General features: G+C 44.1%; 1 protein-coding gene across 2 annotated transcripts in view; it reads right to left on the reverse strand.

Moving 5' to 3' along the window:
* Positions 1–23,494, reverse strand: part of FBXL7 (F-box and leucine rich repeat protein 7) — a 372,139-nt gene that overhangs the window by 189,247 nt on the left and 159,398 nt on the right. For both annotated transcript variants that reach the window (XM_077269706.1, XM_077269705.1), the window contains exon 2: positions 13,483–13,572. In XM_077269706.1, coding sequence (XP_077125821.1) covers positions 13,483–13,572 — 90 coding nt within the window. The remainder of the gene's footprint in view (positions 1–13,482; positions 13,573–23,494) is intronic.

Here is a 23,494-nt window from a genome sequence, read left to right on the forward strand (position 1 = left end):
GCTGGTAACCAGGGTAAACATCGGGTTACTAAGCGCAGGGCCGCGCTTAGTAACCCGATGTTTACCGTGGTTACCAGCGTAAAAGTAAAAAAAAAAAAACCGTACATACTCACCATCTGATGTCCGTCAGGTCCCTTGCCGTCTGCTTTCCGCTCTGACTGTCTGCCGGCCGGAAAGTGAGAGCAGATCACAGCGGTGACGTCGCCGCTGTGATCTGCTTTCACTTTACGGCGGCACTCAGTCACAGCGGGAAGCAGACTGCAAGGGACCGGATGGACATCAGATGGTGAGTATGTACGGTTTGTTTTTTTTTACTTTTACGCTGGTAACCACGGTAAACATCGGGTTACTAAGCGCGGCCCTGCGCTTAGTAACCCGATGTTTACCCTGGTTACCCGGGGACTTCGGCATCGCTCCAGCGCCGTGATTGCACAGTGTGACCGCAGTCTACGACGCTGGAGCGATAATCATACGACGCTGCGACGTCACGGATCGTGCCGTCGTAGCGATTAAAATGGTACTGTGTGACGGTACCCTTAGTTTACAATGTAGTAGATTTAACAAACTATATGTGGCAGAGTTCAATTTGCACCCAAAACCCCTCTTTCCTGACTTACACCATATTTTCTATGTGTTTAAGACACTTTCTCAAAAAAGGGAGCGTGGCTTTGCTTACTGGGAACCTGTCACCTAGTTTTCCCCATACAAAGTGCGGCCACCACCATTAGGGCAGAGAGCAGAGCAATGTACTGTAGCACGCATGCTCCCGCTGGCTTCATTTTTGGGTTATCAGCACTCTTTGGCCTTTCCTGGCGCATGCGCACTGCAGCACTTTTTCTCTGTCCTCAGCAGGGTAGTGGGCCTGTGCAGGAGTATGATAGAGGATTCTGTGTGGATAACGTAGGACATGTCCATCACAGGAAGCAAGAAGGACAATGGTGATCCAAAGAAGAGAGGCGGTGCGGGCTCAAGACCATAGACGCCCATCAAACTGAACCGCCCCATCTGTATGTATAATAAAAGCTATTTTTGGGGATCTGCAGACTGGATTGGGGACTTTTTTTAGAGTATTCCAGTATGCTTTAAAAATGGCCCTAAACATGGTGGCCGTACTAAACTAAAGATCCGCCAGATTTATCAAACAGCATGAACCATTGTGATAAATTTGAGAAATTGAAAAAATGTAGTCAAACTATGCACTGTCCAAGAAATAGACCGTACAGATAAATGTTGTGTTCCAGCAGATCTGAGGTTACTTTCCTCTTACAGCCTAGATACATGGAGAGGATTTCCTGACAATAAAAAGCTGCAACAAATGTTACTGTATAGGCATATACCATGGTATATAGATGTATCTACTCTTACTTTCTCATATGGAATAGTCTAGTTTATTATGCTATTTCAAATTTCAAAATAATAATTGCATTTATATATCACCAACACATTCCACAGCACTTTACATTTTCATAGAGTGTCAAAAAGATATGCCAATGTACGAATGGGGCCCTAAGTGCAACGCTGCTAGATCATTGTGAATGAGTGTTTGTAGGAATGCTTGTTCACAGGAAACTTGCTGTTTGGACAGGCATCCGATCACTGTACAAGGTGAAATGATCTTATGTGCTGCAAAAGGGATCATCATTCTCAGCAGCTTATCGTCCTGTGTAAATATGACCTCCACTGCTGAGAACAATGGCAGCCTGTGTTCACTGAACGATCTTTTAATGCGCATCTGAAGAGCAGTCTGCCTGTGTAAACAGGCTATTAAAGGGCATCTGCCAATCAGTAGTGTGGATGGGGTACACAAATCTCAGCATTCAGAGAGCTGGTAGATCTGCAGGAGAGAAAACAGTGATTTCATCAAAACTGCACCAAACAGCTCAGTAAGTGATACATCACTAGAATCAGGGTCTCTGTCCAGCTATCATGCTGCTTTTGGATTTCAATGCAAACACCTGGTGACTAGGGTTGAGCGACTTTTGCTTTTTTAGGATCGAGTCGGGTTTCGTGAAACCCGACTGTCTCGAAAGTCGGATCGTGTGAAATCGGCCGATTATTGTGCAAAGTCGGGGGGCCGACTGAAACACGAAACCCAATGCAAGTCAATGGGGATATTTTTTTTTTTAGTCTCTCTCTCTCTCTCTCTCCCTCCCCTCCGTCCCTGCAAGGTTTGTGTTTCACTGTGGAAATCGCTATATCCCAAACGTTAACATGGCGGTTTTACCCCCTGTGACGCCGCACAAAGCAAGCCGGAACCTATGTCATCACGCTGCCCACACTCCTTCATTGGCTGAAAAAATAGCGGGGAAAGCGTCATATGAAACGCGACTTTGGCACGAAGATCGCCGACCGCATGGCCGATCCCACAGTGGGATCGGGTCGGGTTTCATGAAACCCGACTTTGCTGAAAGTCGGCGACTTTTGAAAATGTCCGATCCGTTTCGCTCAACCCTACTGGTGACAGATTCCTTTTGAACAAGCTATGATCATCCAGCAAGTTACCAGGTATTTATTAGCATCCATGCTCAGGTGATCCAAGCATGATGGCAGGGAAGATAGCTGTCAGCTGAACGATGGTTCGTCCAATCATTTGTTTGGAAGTTATCTCGCCCGACTCACCAATACACAAGAGGGCCGATACCAGACATGTCATATCAGGAGATAAAAGAATTGTCAGTCCGAAATCAGACATGCTGGATCCTTAACCTTCTTGACAATCATCTGTCATGTGCATTAGATTGTTGTCTGATCCTGTCGACACTGGCGAGTTCACCTGATCTTAGTCTAATCTGTATTCGGGGCTTTAGTCCACATATTGATATGCAATGAGAAAATCTGCAGCATCTTACAGTATCAACATTGCTGAAGTCTCATACAAACGCTACGGAAAACATCCACTGTGTACACTGGTCGGCGGTGCAGATTTCCAATTTAGGCTGTACATTATCAGCACAATATAAAGGCGGACATTTGTAGAATATCCATAGCATTTTCCCAAGGAAATCTGCAAGAAAAATAACACTATTGGCTGAATGTGGACGTAACCTTTGTGTTTCAAACTAAAATCTTTGGGTGCACATACTTTTTTCTCATTCTGACCTATTGGTAAAGCCACAATCTGCATGCAAAGTAAAACAAACAGCAGTAAATCCACCCAGTCCTTGCAATTTGATTTCAGCTCCCCCGAATAATCATCCTTTATCTGGTGCGGCATACGTAATGTCACGCCCTGCCCAGCCATCATCTGCTGGTACTGATTTAGAAAATCTGCATGGCGTAAGTGTACTGAAAACGTATCCCCTACTCTAGACAAGAAAAATAATAGCGCTGCCGCATTAATATATGTGTCTTGGGAGAGGATTAATTGGATTTTGATTTCCTTCCCTGGTGTTTGCTTTAAAGCTTTTGGTCTGTTGTTAAAGCTGGACGGTGCGCGGAATGTAACATGATGTCTGTCAACCCGGTTACAATTGGTTAAACAGGCCACAACTTCAAATAAAATCAAACAGAAAGATCTGACAGGTTTTCTTTTTCTGCTGGCACATACAGAACGTAATGTGCTTAAAGAAATAGAAATGTGTGCGCTTAGCCGGAGGGTATTTTTATGATAATCTTTAGTATTTTCAACACTAGGCAGGCAATGAAATCAAGGGCGTTCTTATAAAAGTTTGGCGTTATATTTTTACAAAAAATCTGATTAAAAATGCAGACAAACATTGGGAAAGAGAGACCCGCTGAGTATGGAGTCTTCCAGCCAGTGCTCCATGGGAGAAAAGTATGCAAAGTAGCTCTATGGCTAAATGGAAGAAAACTATCTAAACATGTAAATTCCGGGTAAGATCTCTACGATACAGTAAATCAATGTTCAACTCATTAATGAACTTTACAACATGTCCAGAGATAAAAGAGATGCCAGAAGCTTTTCTACAGACAGCCTGTTTTGGGTTCTTTGCCCCTCATCAGTGTACAGTCGAGTCTGGTGGCTCAGTGCGATACTCTAGAGGCAGTATGGAGACAGAGCTGGCACTCAGGGGCACTGAGGAGAGAGCCCGTTACTGCTCTTATGTTATTCCCCCTGCTCCCCTGAGTAGTCCTGTTTTTGGATATGAGAAACTCAATGCGATAGAAACTAACAGTTTTATGAATATACAGTACATTCAGAAAGAGAATCCCTGGCAACAAATCTGTCACAGACCACTCCGGAAGAGCCTAAGGCCAGAAAGGGCAGAACACAAATCCATTTTCTGCAGCCACCATCACCTCCGGAACCTTCCATAGCCTGCGCACGAACAAAAGTTGATTTTAATCAATAGATCTTGGAATAATAATAATTTCCACAATTGGATGTGATTAAATAAAATGTTCCTGTGCTGAGATAATCTTATAAATGTGCCCCTGCTGTGTACTGTGTAATGGCCGTGTCTGACCATGCAGGAATATGGTCCGATCATACCACAGCTCCTGGGCAGGGGGGAAGCAAAAGAGAGTATACAGACATGACAGCAGGGGATCACAGATTCTTTGAGGTAAAACATTTCCTAAGCTCAGCTGCAAAGCCATAATCATCAACATTAACAGAAATAAACAGTTGAAATAGATCACTCTGTTTGTAATGACTCTATATAATCTACTAGCTGTTTCCAGCCAGCTAACGCTCGGCACGCTCATTGCTATCTAATTAACGCTGCTGGGTAATGTGTGGGGACGGAGCCTCATGTGGTAATGTGAGGGGACGGAGCCTCGTGTGGTAATGTGTGGGGACGGAGCCTCGTGTGGTAATGTGAGGGGACGGAGCCTCGTGTGGTAATGTGTGGGGACGGAGCCTCGTGTGGTAATGTGTAAGGACGGAGCCTCGAGTGGTAACGTGTGGGGACGGAGCCTCGTGTGGTAATGTGAGGGGACGGAGCCTCGTGTGGTAATGTGTGGGGACGGAGCCTTGTGTGGTAATGTGTAAGGACGGAGCCTCGTGTGGTAATGTGTGGGGACGGAGCCTCCTGTGGTAATGTGTGGGGGCGGGATTATGTGTGGTAATGTGGTGGGGGCGGGATTATGTGTGGTGATGTGGTGGGGGGCGAGATTATGTGTGGTGGAGGGGCGGGATTATGTGCGGTGATGTGGTGGGGGCAGGATTATGTGCAGTGATGTGGTGGGGGGGCCGGATTGTGTGCGGTAATGAGGTGGGGGGCGGGATTATGTGTGGTGATGTGTTGGGGGGCGGGATTATGTGTGGTAATGAGGTGGGGGGCGGGATTATGTGCGGTGATGTGGTGGGGGGTGGGATGATGTGTGGTGATGTGGTGGGGGGCGGGATTATGTGTGGTAATGTGGTGGGGGGCGGGATTATGTGTGGTGATGGGGTGGGGGGGCGGGATTATGTGTGGTGATGGGGTGGGGGGCGGGATTATGTGTGGTGATAGGGTGGGGGGGTGGTATTATGTGTGGTGATGGGGTGGGGGGGCGGGATTATGTGTGGTGATGTGGTGGGGGCGAGATTATGTGTGGTGATCGGGTGGGGGGCGGGATTATGTGTGGTGATGTGTTGGGGGTGGGATTATGTATGGTGATGTGGTGGGATTGTGTGGTGATGTGGTGGGGGGTGGGATTATGTGTGGTGATGTGGTGGAGGGGCGGGATTATGTGTGGTGATGTGGTGAGGGGGCGGGATTATGTGTGGTGATGTGGTAGGGGCGGGATTATGTGTGGTGATACGGTGGGAGGGTGGGATTATGTGTGGTGATGCGGTGGGGGGCGGTATTATGTGTGGTGATACTGTGGGGGGCGGGATTAAGTTTGGTGATGCGGTGGGGGGGTTAGATTATGTGTGGTGATGGGGTGGGGGGGCGGGATTATGTGTGGTGATGTGATTGGGGCGGGATTATGTGGTGATGCGGTGAGGGGGCGGGATTATGTGTGGTGATGCGGTGGGGGGCAGGATTATGTGTGGTGATGCGGTCGGGGGGTGGGATTATTTTTGGTGATGCGGTGGGGGGGCGGGATTATGTGTGGTGATGCGGTGAGGGGGCGGGATTATGTGTGGTGATGCGGTGGGGGGTGGGATTATGTGTGGTGATGCGGTGGGGGGCGGGATTATGTGTGGCGATGCGGTGGGGGGGCGGGATTATGTGTGGTGATGCGGTGGGTGGGCGGGATTATGTGTGGTGATGCGGTGGGGGGCGGGATTATGTGTGGTGATGCGGTGGGGGGGCAGGATTATGTGTGGTGATGCGGTGGGTGGGCGGGATTTTGTGTGGTGATGTGGTGGGGGGCGAGATTATGTGTGGTGATGCTGTGGGGGGTGAGATTATGTGGTGGTGTGGTGGGGGGACGGGATTGTGTGTGGTGATGCGGTGGGGGGCGGAATTGTGTGTGGTGATGCGGTGGGGGGCGGGATTGTGTGTGTGGTGATGCGGTGGGGGGCGGGATTGTGTGTGGTGATGTGGTGGGGGTGGGATTATGTGGGGTGATGCGGTGGGGGGGCGGGATTACACTGTGTTCCAAATTATTATGCAAATAATATTTCCTCATATTTTTTCTAAATTACCTATCTGAATTGCAGTCATTGTTATTTTCCAGTCATCTACTATTCTAGTATAATTGCAATGTTTTTCAAAAAACTGCCTATGAAAACAGTATCTTTTTAAAAAAAATAAACACTCAAAATGCATGTTCCAAATTATTATGCACAGCAGAGTTTTCAACCTTTTTTTTTATTTTGAACAAAAAAATGGTCAATTGTGAAGTTATAAGCATTATCAGCTTATTACAAAATGAAATCAAACAGTTTTCAAGTGAAAACTTTATTCTAGGTGATGTTACATTTGCACATAGGACCCCTTGTTCAAAAGAAGCTTCTGAACTCTCTCGTCCATTGAATTTGTCAGTTTTTGGATGGTTTCTGCTTCAATTGTTTTGCATGTGGACAGAATACCCTCCCAGAGCTGTTGCTTAGATGTGAACTGCCTCCCGCCATCATATACACTCCTTTTGATGATGCTCCAGAGGTTCTCAATGGGGTTGAGGCCAGGGGAAGATGGTGGCCACACCATAAGTTTGTCCTCTTTTATGCCCATAGCAGCCAGGGATGCAGATGTGTTTTTTGCAGCATGAGACGGTGCATTATCATGCATGAAAATGATCTTGCTGCAGAAAGCACGGTTCTGCCTCTTGAACCATGGCAGGAAGTGTTGTTTTAGAAACTCCACATAGATTATGGAGTTCATCTTTACCCCTTCAGGGATCATAAAGGGGCCGACAATCTCTCTCCCCATGATTCCAGCCCAAAACATTACTCCACCTCCTCCTTGTTGGCGCCTTAGCCGTGTTTTCATGGGGTGTCCATCAACCAGCCATCCTCCACTCCATCCATCTGGACCATCGAGCGTTGCACGGCACTCATCGGTGAACAAAACAGTTTGGAAGTCAGTCTTCATGTATGGTTTGGCCCACTGGAGTCGTTTCTGCTTGTTGCAGTGGATAGAGGTGGTCGACAGGATGGCTTACGCACAGCTGCAAACCTCTGAAGGACCCTGCATCTTGTTGTTCTGGGGACTTTGGAGGCACCAGCAGCTTCAAAAACTTGTCTGCTGCTATGACAAGGCATTTTTGCAGTTGCTCTTTTAACCTTACGCAATTGCCTGTTGGAAAGAGTCCTCAATTTTTCCTTAACAGCACGCACACGTGTGTGCTGGGAATCAGCTACATACTTCTTGATTGTGCGATGACCATGATGAAGTGTCTTGGCAATGTTGATTGTAGTCATGCCTTGACCTAAATACTCCACAATTTGTTGCTTCTCAGCAGCCGACACATCCTTTCTCTTTCCCATTTTGGCAAAAAATGTAGGATGCTTAATAATGTGGAACAGCCTTCTTAAGTAGTCTTGCCTTTATTTGGACACACCTGCCAAACTAATTTGCACAGGTATCTGCAATTGCTTTCAGTGATATAAAGAGCCCTGACACACATCACCATCAATGAGTTTAAATGACAAACAAAAAAATTCTAACCTTATCACTCCTAAACTCTATGTGCATAATAATTTGGAACACAGTGTATGTGTGGTGATGCGGTGGGGGGGCAGGATTGTGTGTGGTGATGCGGTGGGGGGCGAGACTGTGTGTGGTGATGCGGTGGTGGGGCAGGATTGTGTGCAGTGATGTGGTGGGGGCGGGATTATGTGTGGTGATCGGGTGGGGAGCGGGATTATGTGTGGTGATGTGTTGGGGGGTGGGATTATGTATGGTGATGTGGTGGGGGTGGGATTGTGTGGTGATGTGGTGGGGGGTGGGATTATGTGTGGTGATGTGGTGGAGGGGCGGGATTATGTGTGGTGATGTGGTGAGGGGGCGGGATTATGTGCGGTGATATGGTAGGGGCGGGATTATGTGTGATGATACAGTGGGGGGGTGGGATTATGTGTGGTGATGCGGTGGGGGGGCGGGATTATGTGTGGTGATACGGTGGGGGGCGGGATTAAGTTTGGTGATGCGGTGGGGGGGTTAGATTATGTGTGGTGATGGGGTGGGGGGCGGGATTATGTGTGATGATGGGGTGGGGGCGGGATTATGTGTGGTGATGTGGTGGGGGCGGGATTATGTGTGGTGATGCGGTGGGGGTGGGATTATTTTTGGTGATGTGGTGGGGGGGCGGGATTATGTGTGGTGATGCGGTGAGGGGGCGGGATTATGTGTGGTGATGCGGTGGGGGGCGGGATTATGTGTGGTGATGCGGTGGGGGGCGGGATTATGTGTGGTGATGCGGTGGGGGGTGGGATTATTTTTGGTGATGCGGTGGGGGGTGGGATTATGTGGTGATGCGGTGGGGGGGCAATATTATGTGTGGTGAAGCGGTGGGGGGCGGGATTATGTGTGGTGATGAGGTGGGGGAGCGGGATTATGTGTGGTGATGCGGTGGGGGGGCGGGATTATGTGTGGTGATGCGGTGGGGGGGCGGGATTGTGTGTGGTGATGCGGTGGGGGGCGGGATTGTGTGTGGTAATGTGGTGGGGGGTGGGATTGTGTGTGGTGATGAGGTGGGGGAGCGGGATTATGTGTGGTGATGCGGTTGGGGGCGGGATTGTGTGTGGTGATGCAGTGGGGGGCGGGATTGTGTGTGGTAATGTGGGGGCAGGATTATGTGTGGTGATGTGGTGGGGGCGGTGCTACTGTGCAGGGGGCGGGATTAGCAAGTAATCACGATGCCTCTTATATATATATAGATGAGTTTGACTTTTTTTATTGAAGAACTGAAATAAATTAACTTCTTGATGATATTCTAATTTAGTGAGATGCACCTGTAATGACATCCACCTAGTTGCCCCCAAAATTGAAAACTAGTGGAGTAAAAAGATCAGTCACACAATCCCTTTAATTCCCTCCAAATGAAGTATTATTATACTATGAAGAGAGAGCATTTAGAAAGTACTTAACGAAAATAACCACAAAAGAGAGACCCGTTATTCTGTGTAATAACCCACAAAATGGGGGAATTACATGCCCTGGTGACTGTGCAAAATACATATAACATGGAAAATAATACGTGTGAGAGATTCCTGTCTTCATATTAGGACAAACACCCATTCGCTCAGTTAAAGTTATAAGGAATATTATGACAAAAGATGCTCCCGAAATATACACATCGCATGCACATGTCAATAAAATTCATTCTTCAGGGGAAGTTCTAGAAACAAATCTACAACTAAATTAACATGATAGAGTTATGGCTCATGTATACACACTGATAATTGGAAACAAGTGTTCCTATGAAGACTTGTTCACAATTTTCTGTCTGTCTAAACAGGCCTGCATTCATCATCTGACTAACAAAACTCTTGTTCATCGGGTGAAATTATTTTTAAGATTGCTTAATAATACTTGTTCTGTAAATAGGACATGTGCCGCTGATCACATTAGCAATTGATTGAGATTGGTCTGCCAAAACGGGCCACTAAACAACCGCCCATCAACTTGTATGCAGCCGAATGTAGTTGCTATGTGACCCCAAGCAGGCCATATGAATTTGGTAACCAAACCCTGCCATGGGGTGGACTGCCCCCAGCAAGATCAATACACATGCCAGGAATGTTTTCCTGGACTGAACCCTGTCAATAAAGGGGTTATGAAAGACTGTTATTATTTTTGTGTATAGAGCTAAGACCTAACAGGCAGGTAGTTCCCAACCGCTTGCCTGTTCTGCACATGAACAATCTCTGCCGGATCAGCGGCGATTCCCCAGCTTGATTTCACCTCTCGTCAACAGAGCAGTTCTCCCTCTTCCAAGCTTCTGAGCCGATGGCACATCACTGCTGACATCTTGCTGTTTGACAGCCGGCTCTCTGCAGCTAAGCAGCGGGAAGCAGGCTGTCAATCAGCATGACATCAGCACAGAAGCCCCAAAAAGGAGATGCTGCCCTGTCGACATGACATCAATGGAAGAAGGAGAATCGTCAGCAGGAGCTACCTGTGACCACTTTGAGCCAGTGTAGATTGGTGCCGGGCAGAACAGGCAAGTAGTTAGCAACTACCTGCCTGTTAGTTCTTAACCCCATTCGCAAAGTTATTAACAGTTCTGCATAACCCCTTTAATCCCTGAGTATGAGCAATAGTGAGTGTCCGATGCTAAGCCTTAGTTCCATATGTTTTTAGGACAATAGTAAAAAAAAATATTGAATGCACTATGACAAACATGGGGCAACATAAGAGCAGAAGAAAGAATCATAAACCCTGCTGTAAATCAGCGAGCATTATACGGTTTATATAAAATGTGATCATTTATCTATGGCAGCGGCATCAATGTAGCGCTTAAGGTCTCACGTTACAGCAACGTTAGACGCAATTAACCGCGCTGTAAATACATCCGAGGGTGACAACAACAATGTAGCCACTTATTCACTATGTGGTTTTTTGGCTTGTTAGCAGAGGTATGGAAAAGGTCACTATAAAATGATTTCATCCCTTTCTATGCCAGCACAGCACTAACAGAGAAGGGAGGAGGGGATAGCACAGGGAAAAAACATTGGATAAATAACATTCTTGAATTGTTTTAGAGCGAAGCTGGCTGGACGCCATTATGATTCAGCCAATGAGCGTACATCTGGACCCATTCCACGCTGCTATTTCTCCAGATTCCTAAAGTATTAAGATGGGACAGAGAGTCTTACAATTCGCTTTGTTCCTGTGAAAAGATAGGAGGAAAACTCACTAGAAGGACTGATAGTTTATGACTGGCATGTCAGTCCAGCATAGCAGCCCTGGATCACTATTTCTGTAAGGGGAAGGGCGGGCTGTGCCTTTTGTTACCAGGAAAAGAAGAGCAAATGGAAAAATTAAAGTTCATGCTCATCGTGGCTGGAATTTCCATAGGGAAGCAGGGTCGGGAGTACGGCAGGGTCGGGAGTACGGCAAGGTCGGTAGTACGGCAAGGTCGGGAGTACGGCAAGGTCGGGAGTACGGCAAGGTCGGGAGTACGGCAGGGTCGGGAGTACGGCAGGGTCGGGAGTACGGCAGGGTCGGGAGTACGGCAGGGTCAGGAGTACGGCAGGGTCAGGAGTACGGCAGGGTCGGGAGTACGGCAGGGTCGGGAGTATGGCAGGGTCTAGTCTTACTCACTTAAACTTTTCAAGTGGAACTGCACTGCACAGTGACTGTAAACCTTCTGTTCGCTCTCCAGATCAGAGGCAGGTCATCATTCCATTGCTTATATATGATTATTAATACAATCAATATTATTTTCACTAGTTGCATAAATAACCCGTCCACAAAACAAATAGATAGAGGTGACCAGGGGTGGGCATACTATTGGTGCAATCTGTGCAGTGGTACAGGGGCCCAAGAGGTAAGGGGGCACGTTTCTACCTCCAAACAAGTGGGATTGTGCATTATTATAAGCTGCTAGCCTGCAGAGGGCCCATACACTGTTCTTCCTCCTCTGTCTGCGTCCGTCCCTGCAGGCAACCTAAGCTTCCCCATCACAATTAAAAACTCACCCAGCAATGGCTTCGTTTCCCCTCAATTACAGAAAAAAATTGCACTGTACAGGGATTAAAACACCAATGCTCCTAGGATTTCCTTTCTGCGATAAGTCCTTCATGGCTCTTCATCTGCAAATTACAGGTGAGGAGGCACTAAGAGGAATGGGAGTTGTGCATTAAACTCTATGGGAGAGGCATTGTAAGCCCTATTGAACAGCACTATCATCTAAGGCCTACTCTTTCTGTTGATTTTTGTTTATTAGTTGCATGCCTAAAGACTAAAACTTTGTTTTAATTTTTGCTTCCTAAATTAATTGTACCTGAAAATAAGACATTTTGTAATATATCTTATCAGAGAAAGTGGCTTCTTTTCTCCCATGAACTGATCATTCATTCTTAAAGTCTCAATTTATAGATAATGTTTGTCTTTAGTGAATATGGATTTTCCCATTAGGGCTCACTCACACTAGCGCCGGACAAGTGCTACTTAATGTTTTATCGGATAGCACTTGGACCAATGTTATTCTATGGGGCAGTGCTGATCAGCTGTGCAAATTGGATTGTACTCACCCATTCATGTCTATGGGTACTTGGCAAACATCAGACTGCACTCAGATGACATCTGAGTGTAGTCCAATTTCCACGGACTCACACAATGGAAAAATGTTGTTTTCCATTTTCTCCACACTGCTGACACTCGGCTCAAATTCTGATCAGGGTTTGATCTGAGTGTCGTATACATAATTGATCCGATTCTGTCTTGTGAGAGAATATACACTTGTGTGACTGGGGTCTTACTGAGATGGGAGAAGGCAGTTGGTGCTCATAGAGTTCTGTGGAGAACTGTAACCAACATTTCAAGAGAACTTGCAGCAGAAAGTCTGTGTCACAAAATACATATTTTATCCATGAGTCAAAATTAAAGGATCAGTGCCGGAGGACAAAGAAGCAGATTTCTCAGATAAGTGTACCACTGATTTACGAAACAAAAATTAAAACAATGGATGCTCATTTAAGTGTTCTTTATGTACCGGTAATTGTTTTTTAAATGTCATCATGTATAACTCGGCATACGGTAGTTCAGCACCATGTCCCCCATGTCGTGCTCACACAAGGGACACTTATGTCCTTAGTGTAGGTCATACAAAGTGACAGTCAGTAACAGCATTCATCCAGAATTACCTATACACTTGTACCATGACATAGCAGTGCCCACGCAACAGGCACCTACCATACAACACAAGGCTCCCATGGTCCTGCATTGCTGACCACTCACAAAGGAGCCCCATTCCGCAGCCATAACAGAAATGCTTCTCAGAGTGGGACAACAATGGATCTTAATAAACCATCAGACCATAATGTGTAATTTTCTCCTAATAAAATCCCGTATTTAGATAAGTGCCTTAGACATCCATCTTTATGAATACAATAGGGACACGCGGCCAATATCCTGTAGACAGCGAGGCTGGACTCCCAGAGTTGGCAGCAGATAATTATGAGGAGCAGATGTGTACCTTCACTAGTAGCCACATTCTTGAGGGCTTTGGTCGGCGTGTGATCTGTGCTTGAACTCACGTCGGATGAGATGCTTGAGCTGCCTTTGCCTAAAACAAAGAATAAATAAGAAGAATTAATGCACAAACGTAAATATAAGGTATTTGTGCTGCATTTCTTTCACATTAAATCATGCGCAACACCCTACCAGTAATAATAATCCAGTTTACTGGAACCAGTAAGTAGGAGTGATGATGGGGTATTCCAAGCTATGTGTCCCCCTACAGAGACAGCAGCAGCGCTAATTAAATAAAACATATAGAATTTTCTCTACGTTCCAGCACTAGGTCCAATCTGCTCCCCATCATGGGACGTCTGCAGCTAATCACTGGCCTCAGCGCTATCCAGGCCCAGCCCAGTGATTGGATGCCAACATCACATGGGGTGCACACGGGCGGTGACACCTGCAGCCAATGTAAACTGTATACTGTCAGGAAGCAGCGGTGGCGCAGAGATAGAACAGAGGGGAGTGTTATTTCATTGTTTTACCAGGGCAACTGCTTCGGTGCAGCGTGTTCCAGAATTTGGACGACCCATTTAAAACCACCATTTTAATTTTTATTTCATAAATCAGTAGAACATATGAAAAAAACAGATTTGTAACTTATTGTCATGATTCTGGACGGGGTGGTTCTGTCTCCGTCCTGGTCAGGTAAGGGTTAAGATAGTTCACCTCTCTTTTGTTCTGGGGTGGCTATTTAATGCTTGTAGTTCCTGGGTCCAGTGTCGGTGATACTTCCGTTTACTCGGCTAGAGATTGCTGACCCAGGTTACTCATCTGTAAACATTGTGCCTCTGTGCTTGTGAGCTTTTGCTGTGTATGACCCGGTTCATCCTCTGACTTCTGCCTCTGTGTTCTGCTCTGTACTGCCCTGCCCTTCCTGGTTCTTTGACCCCTCGGCTTGTCTTGGTTCTCTCGCTGTCTCATCCCTAGGTACCTTGCACTCATTTGGCTTTGACCCTTGGCTCTCCATTTGACTATGTTTATGTTTTGTGCCCCATATTCTGTGTTCTCTGCTGCTTCCCCATCCTCACATGCGGTAGCTCTGCCCCCTATGATCACGTGCCTGTTTAGTGTCAGGTCCCGTGCACTCTGTGCACACTCTGTGTGCAAGCGCCCCCTAGGCTCCTCTGGTGACACACAGCATGTCATTACATTTATCTTATCAAAGAAAGATTCATGTTTCATCTCCTAGATTAATCTTTGTCTCTCGATTGTTGAGTAAAATCTGTAATCAGTGAAGGCAGATTTCCCCGTTACTGAGATTGGCCACAATAGCTGGGATATTACAATTCTATGGAAAGAGGACGGGGATGAGAAACTAGAAGCAGACACCGACATTCTGCTGCAAGTTCTCCAGAAACTACATCAAAGAATCAGATCACAGTAAGCTAACACTCTGATGAGAGTTTGAGCCCAGTGTCATTTACATAATTACTTATATAGAGGTGATCACAGATAGCTGGTATTGCGCAGTTGCTGGCGGCGCCATCTTGGAGGAGGAATTTTTTTTTTCTCTAGTAAGATGGTGCCGCCGGCGCCTGTGCAATAGCAGCTATCTGTCATCACCTCTATATACACCAATAGGTGCGGCGGGCGCCATTTTCAAATGGATTTTTTGGGGGGCGAATAACAGGATAACTTCAACCACACCAATTATCTACACAGTACATATGCGATTATGCTGCAGCGCAGGTGCCATGGCCCGCACCTGCCTGCAGAAGGGTTTTTTTCAGTATGCATATATAATAGTCATTATGTAAACTAGGGGGCAGGTCAGTGACGGAGCAGTGAACATAAGGGTGAATGACCTCGGGGAGATCAAAACATCCAACACCGCGGAGACACCATCACGTGTTTCTCAACGCAGTGATCCAGAACACTGCCCCCATCCCTGAGGGAGCAGTGACCTGTAAGCAGGCTGCATTATGAGTAGCTAATTAGAGCACCACATGAAGACCACCCGCAGACCGCCCCGAAGCACGAGCATATCATTAACTCAAAACTGAAAATAAAGGATAAACAACAACCACAAGACGGATTTAATCAACCAAGGTATCATTCTAATCAGTATAACGGCACCAACCTGACACTATCTGTAGGTTACTTCGCCGAATCATGTGCACATAGGTTGCCTCCACCTCTATGGTGCGAGCTCTGGCAGTGAGCCCGCAACTTTTCCGGCACATGACAGCTGATTTCATCAACTGCCATGTGCCCCTAACATTTGAGAGTGGAATCGCGATCCACCCATGGCTGTTAACATGATAAATGCCACTGTCAATCTCCAACAGTGACCCTTAACATGGCAGCGCCGGAATGGCATCACTAATCCCGCATCAGTGCCCCTGTCACATGATCGATGGGTTAGCATGACAACTCGTGGTCTGCAGGAGACCCCTGTGGTTGTCATTGCCAAACTGCTATGAGTGTCGCCTAGTGGCCAGCATTCATAGCAGATGAGCAGGGCTACACAGAGCAGGGCTGAAGTCCTTCTCTGTGTAGCACAAGCGATCGGAAGATCGCAGCTTCAAGTCTCCTAAGGAGACTATTGAACCATGTATAAAGTAAAACAAAAAGTTTATTAAAAATTTTAAAAAATATAAAAGTTCAAATCACTTCCCTTTTGCCCTATTCAAATAAAACAATTAAAAAAAATAAAAATACACATATTTCGTATCGTTGTGATCACAAAAGCCCCATCTATCAAAATATAAAAAGAATTAATCCAATCGGTAAACGGCGTAAAGAGAAAAAAATCTAAACGCCATAATTACTGTTTTTTGGTGCCACAACACTGCAATAAAATACAATAATGGGTGATCAAAACATCATGTCTATCCCAAAATAGTATCAATAAAAACGTCAGCTCGGCACGCCAAAATAAACCTTCACTTGGACCAAAAATGGGACCACTTAAATAAAAAATAACCTATACATGTTTGGAATCTACAAACTCGTAATAACCTGCTCAAAATGGCATAATCATGGCATAATCACAATGGCAGGTCAGTTTTAGCATTTAATGAGCATGGTTTAAAAAAAAAAAAAAAAAAAAAACAATTGTGGAAATGCACTTTTTCTCCTGCAATTTCACCACACTTGGAACTATATGGCAAAACCAATGGTGTTACTCAAAAGTACAACTCGTCCCGCAAAAAACAAGCCCTCACACGGGGATATGGACAGAAAAATAAAAAGGTTATGGCTCTGGGAAGAAGGGGAGCAAAAAAAGAGAAACGCAAAAACAGAAAAATCCAAGGTGGTAAAGGGGTTAAAAAAGAAAATCAACATTCGTGTGACTCTAGCACTACAGTAAAGAGGGTCTCTATTAGTGTTGAGCATTCCTATACCGCAAGTATCGGGTATCGGCCGATATTTGCTGTATCGGAATTCCGATACCGAGTTCCGATATTTTTGTGATATCGGAAATCGGAATCGGAAGTTCCCAGTGTATGGTTCCCAGGGTCTGGAGGAGAGGAAACTCTCCTTCAGGCCCTGGGATCCATATTCATGTAAAAAATAAAGAATACAAATAAAAAATATGGATATACTCACCCCTCCGGCGGACCCTGGACCTTACTGATGTAACCGGGAGCCTCCGTTCCTAAGAATGCAGTGAGTGTAGGACCTGCGATGACGTTGCGGCTTGTGATTGGTCGCGTGAGCGGTCACATGAGCGGTCACGCGACCAATCACAAGCCGTGACGTCATCGAAGGTCCTTCACTCTGCATTCTTAGGAACGGAGGCTGCCGGTTACATCACTAAGGTCCAGGGTCCGCCGGAGGGGTGAGTATATCCATATTTTTTATTTTTATTCTTTATTTTTTACATGAATATGGATCCCAGGGCCTGAAGGAGAGTTTCCTCTCCTTCAGACCCTGGGAACCATCCAGGATACCTTCCGATATTTGTGTCCCATTGACTTGTATTGGTATCGGGTATCGGTATCGGCGAGATCCAATATTTTGCCGGTATCGGCCGATCCAATCCGATACCGATACTTTCGAATATCGGAATATATCGCTCAACACTAGTCTCTTCATTAAATTGAGAATTTTGAGAATAAATTATCAGTCCAAACACAGGAAAGAAGTAGATTTCTTTGATAAGATATATTACACAATTACTTATTTTCTCGTGTACTATTTATTCATGAAAAAAAGAAATAAAATCCAGTTACTCTGTAAGTAGTTGCTGTTGGGACATTTAAGAGGCATGATGCTGGAATAGCATGGGAATCCACTGGAGGTACATTGACGATTTAACCTACTGCCGAGCGCCCACAATATCACCCCTTTTTAACAACCATGCTGGCAACTTAATAGGAGCTTTTTATAAGTCATGTGAACACAGGAATAGATCTCCAGTCATCTCTACAAGGACAGGGTTTTGTTTGGGGGAGGTATGTTTTTGTATCGTAATTGATCTAATATATAGCAGCTGTCACTAAAGAACAAATATATAAAAGCTGAGAATATATTAACCTATACAAACTAAATCAGACAATATAATCATAGGATAGTGGGTAGCCATGTGTAAGACCACTTACTACCAATGAGACAATAGGCATGAACAGTGTCGGACTGTGGTGCCAAGGGCCCACCAGTAACAGACTCCAGGGCCCCACTTTTTAGCTTCATGCAAATGTGACATTATCCTCAATCACAAATTTGTGTAACAATGGACTGAGTATATTGTTAAATGAATAAGATGCTGCCTCTGTCTGTACATAGTGAATCAAGTTTATTGTGCTATGAGCTGCTCACATAAGAGGGCGGTGACCTACTCTTGCAAAGTGGCCCACCGGAGGATTCTCCTGCTCTCCTTTGCGCCAGTCCAAGCCAGGGCATGAACCTATTTGGAAGCAGAGTACTATAAAGGGGCTATTACCTAATGGAGAACCTCTTCTTATTTAGCTCCAGTCTGCTACACAAAATAAAAAAAAGCATATGTACTTCCCTTTTTATATTGTGCTACGGACTGTACCTATTAACAAGTGGTTCTGCAGTAGTGGACAGCCTCTTTAAACTGTAGCAAACAAGACTACAACTCCTGTAAAACGTTACTGAACAACTTTTCTGCAGCGAAGAATAATATTCAACTTTAGTGTTCTAACGAGGCAAAGGGATTGTCTGAACGTCTACAATTAAGACCAATGAAAGAAGTAGAAAAGAAAGCAGTTGGCATGAGATTGAGAACATAATTAGTCACGTGAGTGTAGAAACAACAGAATCCTAACAGTGAGCTAATTACACACTGTGTAGGATTCCACTTGTTATTATTTCTCACATATATCTGTGCTTGAACAACATTAGATACAATATTTTTTAGGAATGGATTTCCAGGGTGGAATTTACTTGTGTTTTGTAATTGACCATGTACGTGTATCTAAAAAGGTCACCGGGCACCTTAGCCTTGAATAACTCAGCTGAGTAAAGCATAGTAATACAAAAATAATAATATATAATAGTTTACGTTCATATCTACTATAAGCAGGTCTATGTTAATATCTACAATTGCCCTCCTATGTACATTTTATGCACAGTGATGTGAATTACTCACCTATAAATTGACATATAAATTTCAGCTATTTATTACCCTAAATTGCATATGTCATATTATTAGGCAAATCTAGGCTACATGTGATGTCAACAGCTAACCAAAAGATTTTACACAAATAATGTACTTAGCAGCACGCACTTTCTTTTGCATCATCACAGTGCTATTCACTTTTTCTTTTGCTTACTGTCATTGGAAGCCATTCCTATTTCCTGCTTACTGCTATATGTTTTCGGTTGGGTTGGATGTTTTATAACCCTGCTTCAGGGGCATGCTGTCAGCCAGTGATTACAGGACTGCCGTAAAACTCTATTGCCACTATTGTTTGAAATATGTTCAAGACCTTTAATTGTACAGTATTTTTAGTATCCAGTAATAACTCTTTAAATTGCCACTGCCATGTCATCAAATATTGCATAAATGAATAGTAAAAGGGAATACCAGCAATTTTGCTATTTATCTTATAGAGAAAACATACTTTAATCCACTTATGAGCCACTTTTTCTCTGTCTCCACCTCCTGAATTAATCATTCACTCTAAGACACTGCAAATATCCATCTGAAGACAAGACATACATGTTCAGCTCACTGAGGGATCAGATTACGTTTCCTAAACTAGATGTAGTCCATGAGGAGAAGAGTCGTATTCAAGGGAGGCATATACATAAAGCTGATTCATCCTAGTAAGTTATTTATTTCTTTTCAGTGATGGATTCATAGCTACACTGCTCAGTACTGCTGCATAATACTTTCCACACTTGCGCTGATTTTCAGCTTGGGTTAAGAGTTCAGGGAGAAGAAACTCTTCGTGTCTCCCGCACGGGAGACACCATTACTATTCCACACCAGGGACAACTGACAGGTAAAAAGCCAAATAAAGGAAAACTAATACAAACTATGCCATATACAAGTTATACAAGTTAAATAATGGGCCGAAAGTGCATTATTCCTCACATACACAAACAGCTTATACTGCATAGACACCTAAAACAATATATATGCTTTAACATTAAGAGTAAATCTAAAATGAAAAAAAAAACCCCATAAAATATTACATTGATAGTCTTATATCCCAATGTTTGTTAAGATTTAATGGAGATGTGGTTAACAATTATCATACATAACTCTCCCACATCGCATTTGTTGGGCTGCACAACCTGTATGACCTCTGGAAAACTGCGTAGATACAAGATAAAATACAGACTAAGCAATGGTGACTACTAAAGCAAACTGTCAAACTGTAAATGCTTATCTCCTGGTGAGTGTACGGTCACAGAGTCTGTTTATTAAGGAGTCATATATTCCAAGGTTCAATGGCCCATTTAGCCAGTTAATGATGCAACTGAAATGGCCATGTGTGGGACATAAATCTAGGGAACACCGATGTGTTGAGTAAAAATTGCTTAAATTCCTCTGAATAGACCGCACAGGCATCATGCCCCAAATATTTCTGTATCTCTTCAAGGTTGTGATTTTATTTAAGAATTTCACAGCATGAACAAGTTGTCATTGTTGGTACCAATGTCCCAAATCATTTCTTTAATTTGTTGACCTGAAATTCAGCTTTGTATAGTTTTTCCCAGTGAGTTCATTTAAGCTTTAAAATATACATAAAGTAAATATTGATGTGCTGAAGATACGAGTCGCAGAATGGGGAAGGCACCACAGTTTATAGATCACATACTTAGAAAAGGTAATAAAAGATAGACATTTTCTTTAAAGTGTAGGCCTGCTTTTACCATCTTTTAACAATTTACATTTATAGGCTATATAGGAATAAACATGGTCCTGATGCACAGCTTGTGTGGTATATTAGCACAAATGCATTAAGATTTGTTAGTAGCACCACTCCTTACCGATTCTCTTTCATCCACCTCATTGCGAGGGAACTAGTGTTTCTACATCAAATTATTATATAGTATGGGTTATAAAAGACTATAATTGTCATAATCCAGATCTTTGCAGACACTAGGAAAGTAGGGAATCCTAAGAAATTCAGCAAAGGGTAAGAGAGGCCCATTTAAAAGTAACATATCCTATGAAGGTGTCCACATCTCTCATATAAAGCCAACCAGGAAAGTTTAGGAGAATGTAAAGGTTTCCTTGAATTTATTCTAATCTCTATATTACAACTACATAAGAGTTTTCCAATATGTAATGCCAGGAGAAGAAGAAGAATGAACATTAGTCAGATAGGCCATGGTTGGGGCAAGTGGAGTTCACTAAAACTGGTATTTAGGCAGGTTAGGGCAGGCAGCATACTAGAAGCAAGGACAAGATAGAAATTGGGTTGGTAATATGATTGTCAACTTGGATGCACACCTTAGCACAAACAGAAATCTAGAGAACATATTACTCTATGAGTGATTGCTGGGGAAGAGTTTCATAAGAAGAACCTATAGGCAACACCAGAGGTCCCAGAATGAAGTTGGTAGGACTGGACATATGACCAGGGCTGGAGTGCAGGAAAAAAGAGCCTGACTACAGACATCTGACCAGCAGCAGCATCTGCAGCGGTGATCGGTCATGGCACTCTTGTTGACGTGAAAAGTACAACATGGCAGAAACTGCTGATTACTAATCAACCTCTCATAAAAAGAAAATGTGTGAAACAGGAGGTATTTTGATGATATACTGTGTAAAAATTGGTTAAAGAATGTAATAAAGATATGTTTGACAGTATAAAAATCTGGATGTGAACAACGCCACACACTCCTAATGCCCTTTTAAAAGAAAAATGACCAAACACAGTGATTTCTGCAGGAGAGACTGACCGTCTGATGCATATGAGTGCCTCCTGAGTAGCTCCCAACAGATGAAGTCAGGAAAGAAGATCAGGCTTCTGGAATTTGAACCTTTTGACTTCAGGGACATGATTCACGTTCAGAGGAGTCGCAGTAGCTTTCTCCTCTCTCCCCATTGAAAATACATAAGGTGCTCATGGGAGGAGTCAGAAGAGATAGCTGTCTTCCAAATGAATGGCCAACAATTATCACATTTGCTTAAGTTAAGCAAAGGTTTGACCTTAAGGGATGAAATGATACCAACATGTTCTCAAATGGCTGAATAAAGGCTCAACACTGCTTTACCGGAGTGCTGTGCTCCTCTCTATGTCACCAGTATATAAAAGAATATGTTTTTGTTATGAAGGCTGGTAAGATTATCTTGTAAAATCTTAACATTTTTTCAATGTTATATAATCTTAATAATAAAATGGTGAAATATTTGGTGACTTGAACAAATCTGTAATCAGAGGAATGCTCAGAGGAGACTTCCTGGCCAGCAATTCCAATTATGTATATTTTGTGGTTTGCCTGTTATGTCTCCTTCTGATAATGCTCAAGTACATAGTTGTAAAGGGGTTATTCAGTCAAAAAATGTTTAAATGTGTTCCTAATAAAATAAAAATACAGAACTCACTAATGCACTTGTATTATCAAAGGTTTCTGGATCTTTTTAAATCAGTGTAGTCCTATGATCTGGCAGCTCCACTTCTAGATTGTGCTCAACAGGAGAGAGCTTGTTGTGTTGGCAGATGACCAGTGCTGCGTGTGAAGGGGGCTGGTTAACTGGTTGATTTTTTTTTTTTAAAAAAGCGCCCTTTGCCTGCTTATGCTTTGGCAGTGAAAGGAGAAGGCTTAGCTATTGAATCAGTCCATCACTCAGCCCCCTTCGCATACAGCACTGTTCACATGCTGACATGAAACACACTTCTGTGTTAAGCACAAGTTGGAAGTAGAGATGCTAGGACTGGTGCTAATCTCTGGTGATTTTGTCATTTCTGTAAATCTAAATAAATTGGAAGGCTTTATGTACTATATTACTTCACATATAGCCCAGGATCTGTTGGGTAATGGACCACAATGCTAGGAGGGAATAAGCAATGCATCTTTCAACTTGAACTTACAGACTTATATGTGTTATGATCCGGTGACCTTGGAGCCGCATGAGAGACTTTCTCAGGAGTAGGTGGTACCTGTACTGACCGCAAACCCTAAACTAACACCGCAACTAGAAGTAGCCGTGGGATGTACCTAACACGTCCTAGACACCTCGACACAGCCGGAGGACTAAATACCCCTATAGATGGAAATGGGAATTCTATCTTGCCTCAGAGCAGAACCCCAAAGGATAGGCAGCCCCCCACAAATATTGACTGTGAGTATAAGAGGAAAGACACACGCAGGCAGAAAAACAGGATTTAGCAAAAGAGGCACTTCTAGCTAAATAGAAAAGGATAGGACAGAATTCTAAGCGGTCAGTATTAAAATACTAAAAATATCCACAGCAGATAATACAAATATTCTACATCTAACTAAAGACATAGAAAGTATATCTGCATCTCCTGAGAATCCAGCATGACTGAAAAATCCAAACAAAGTCTAAGCTGGACAAAAACACAATGAAT

The sequence above is a fragment of the Ranitomeya variabilis genome, chromosome 6 (assembly GCF_051348905.1).
Source record: "Ranitomeya variabilis isolate aRanVar5 chromosome 6, aRanVar5.hap1, whole genome shotgun sequence".
Taxonomy (NCBI): Eukaryota; Metazoa; Chordata; class Amphibia; order Anura; family Dendrobatidae; genus Ranitomeya; species Ranitomeya variabilis.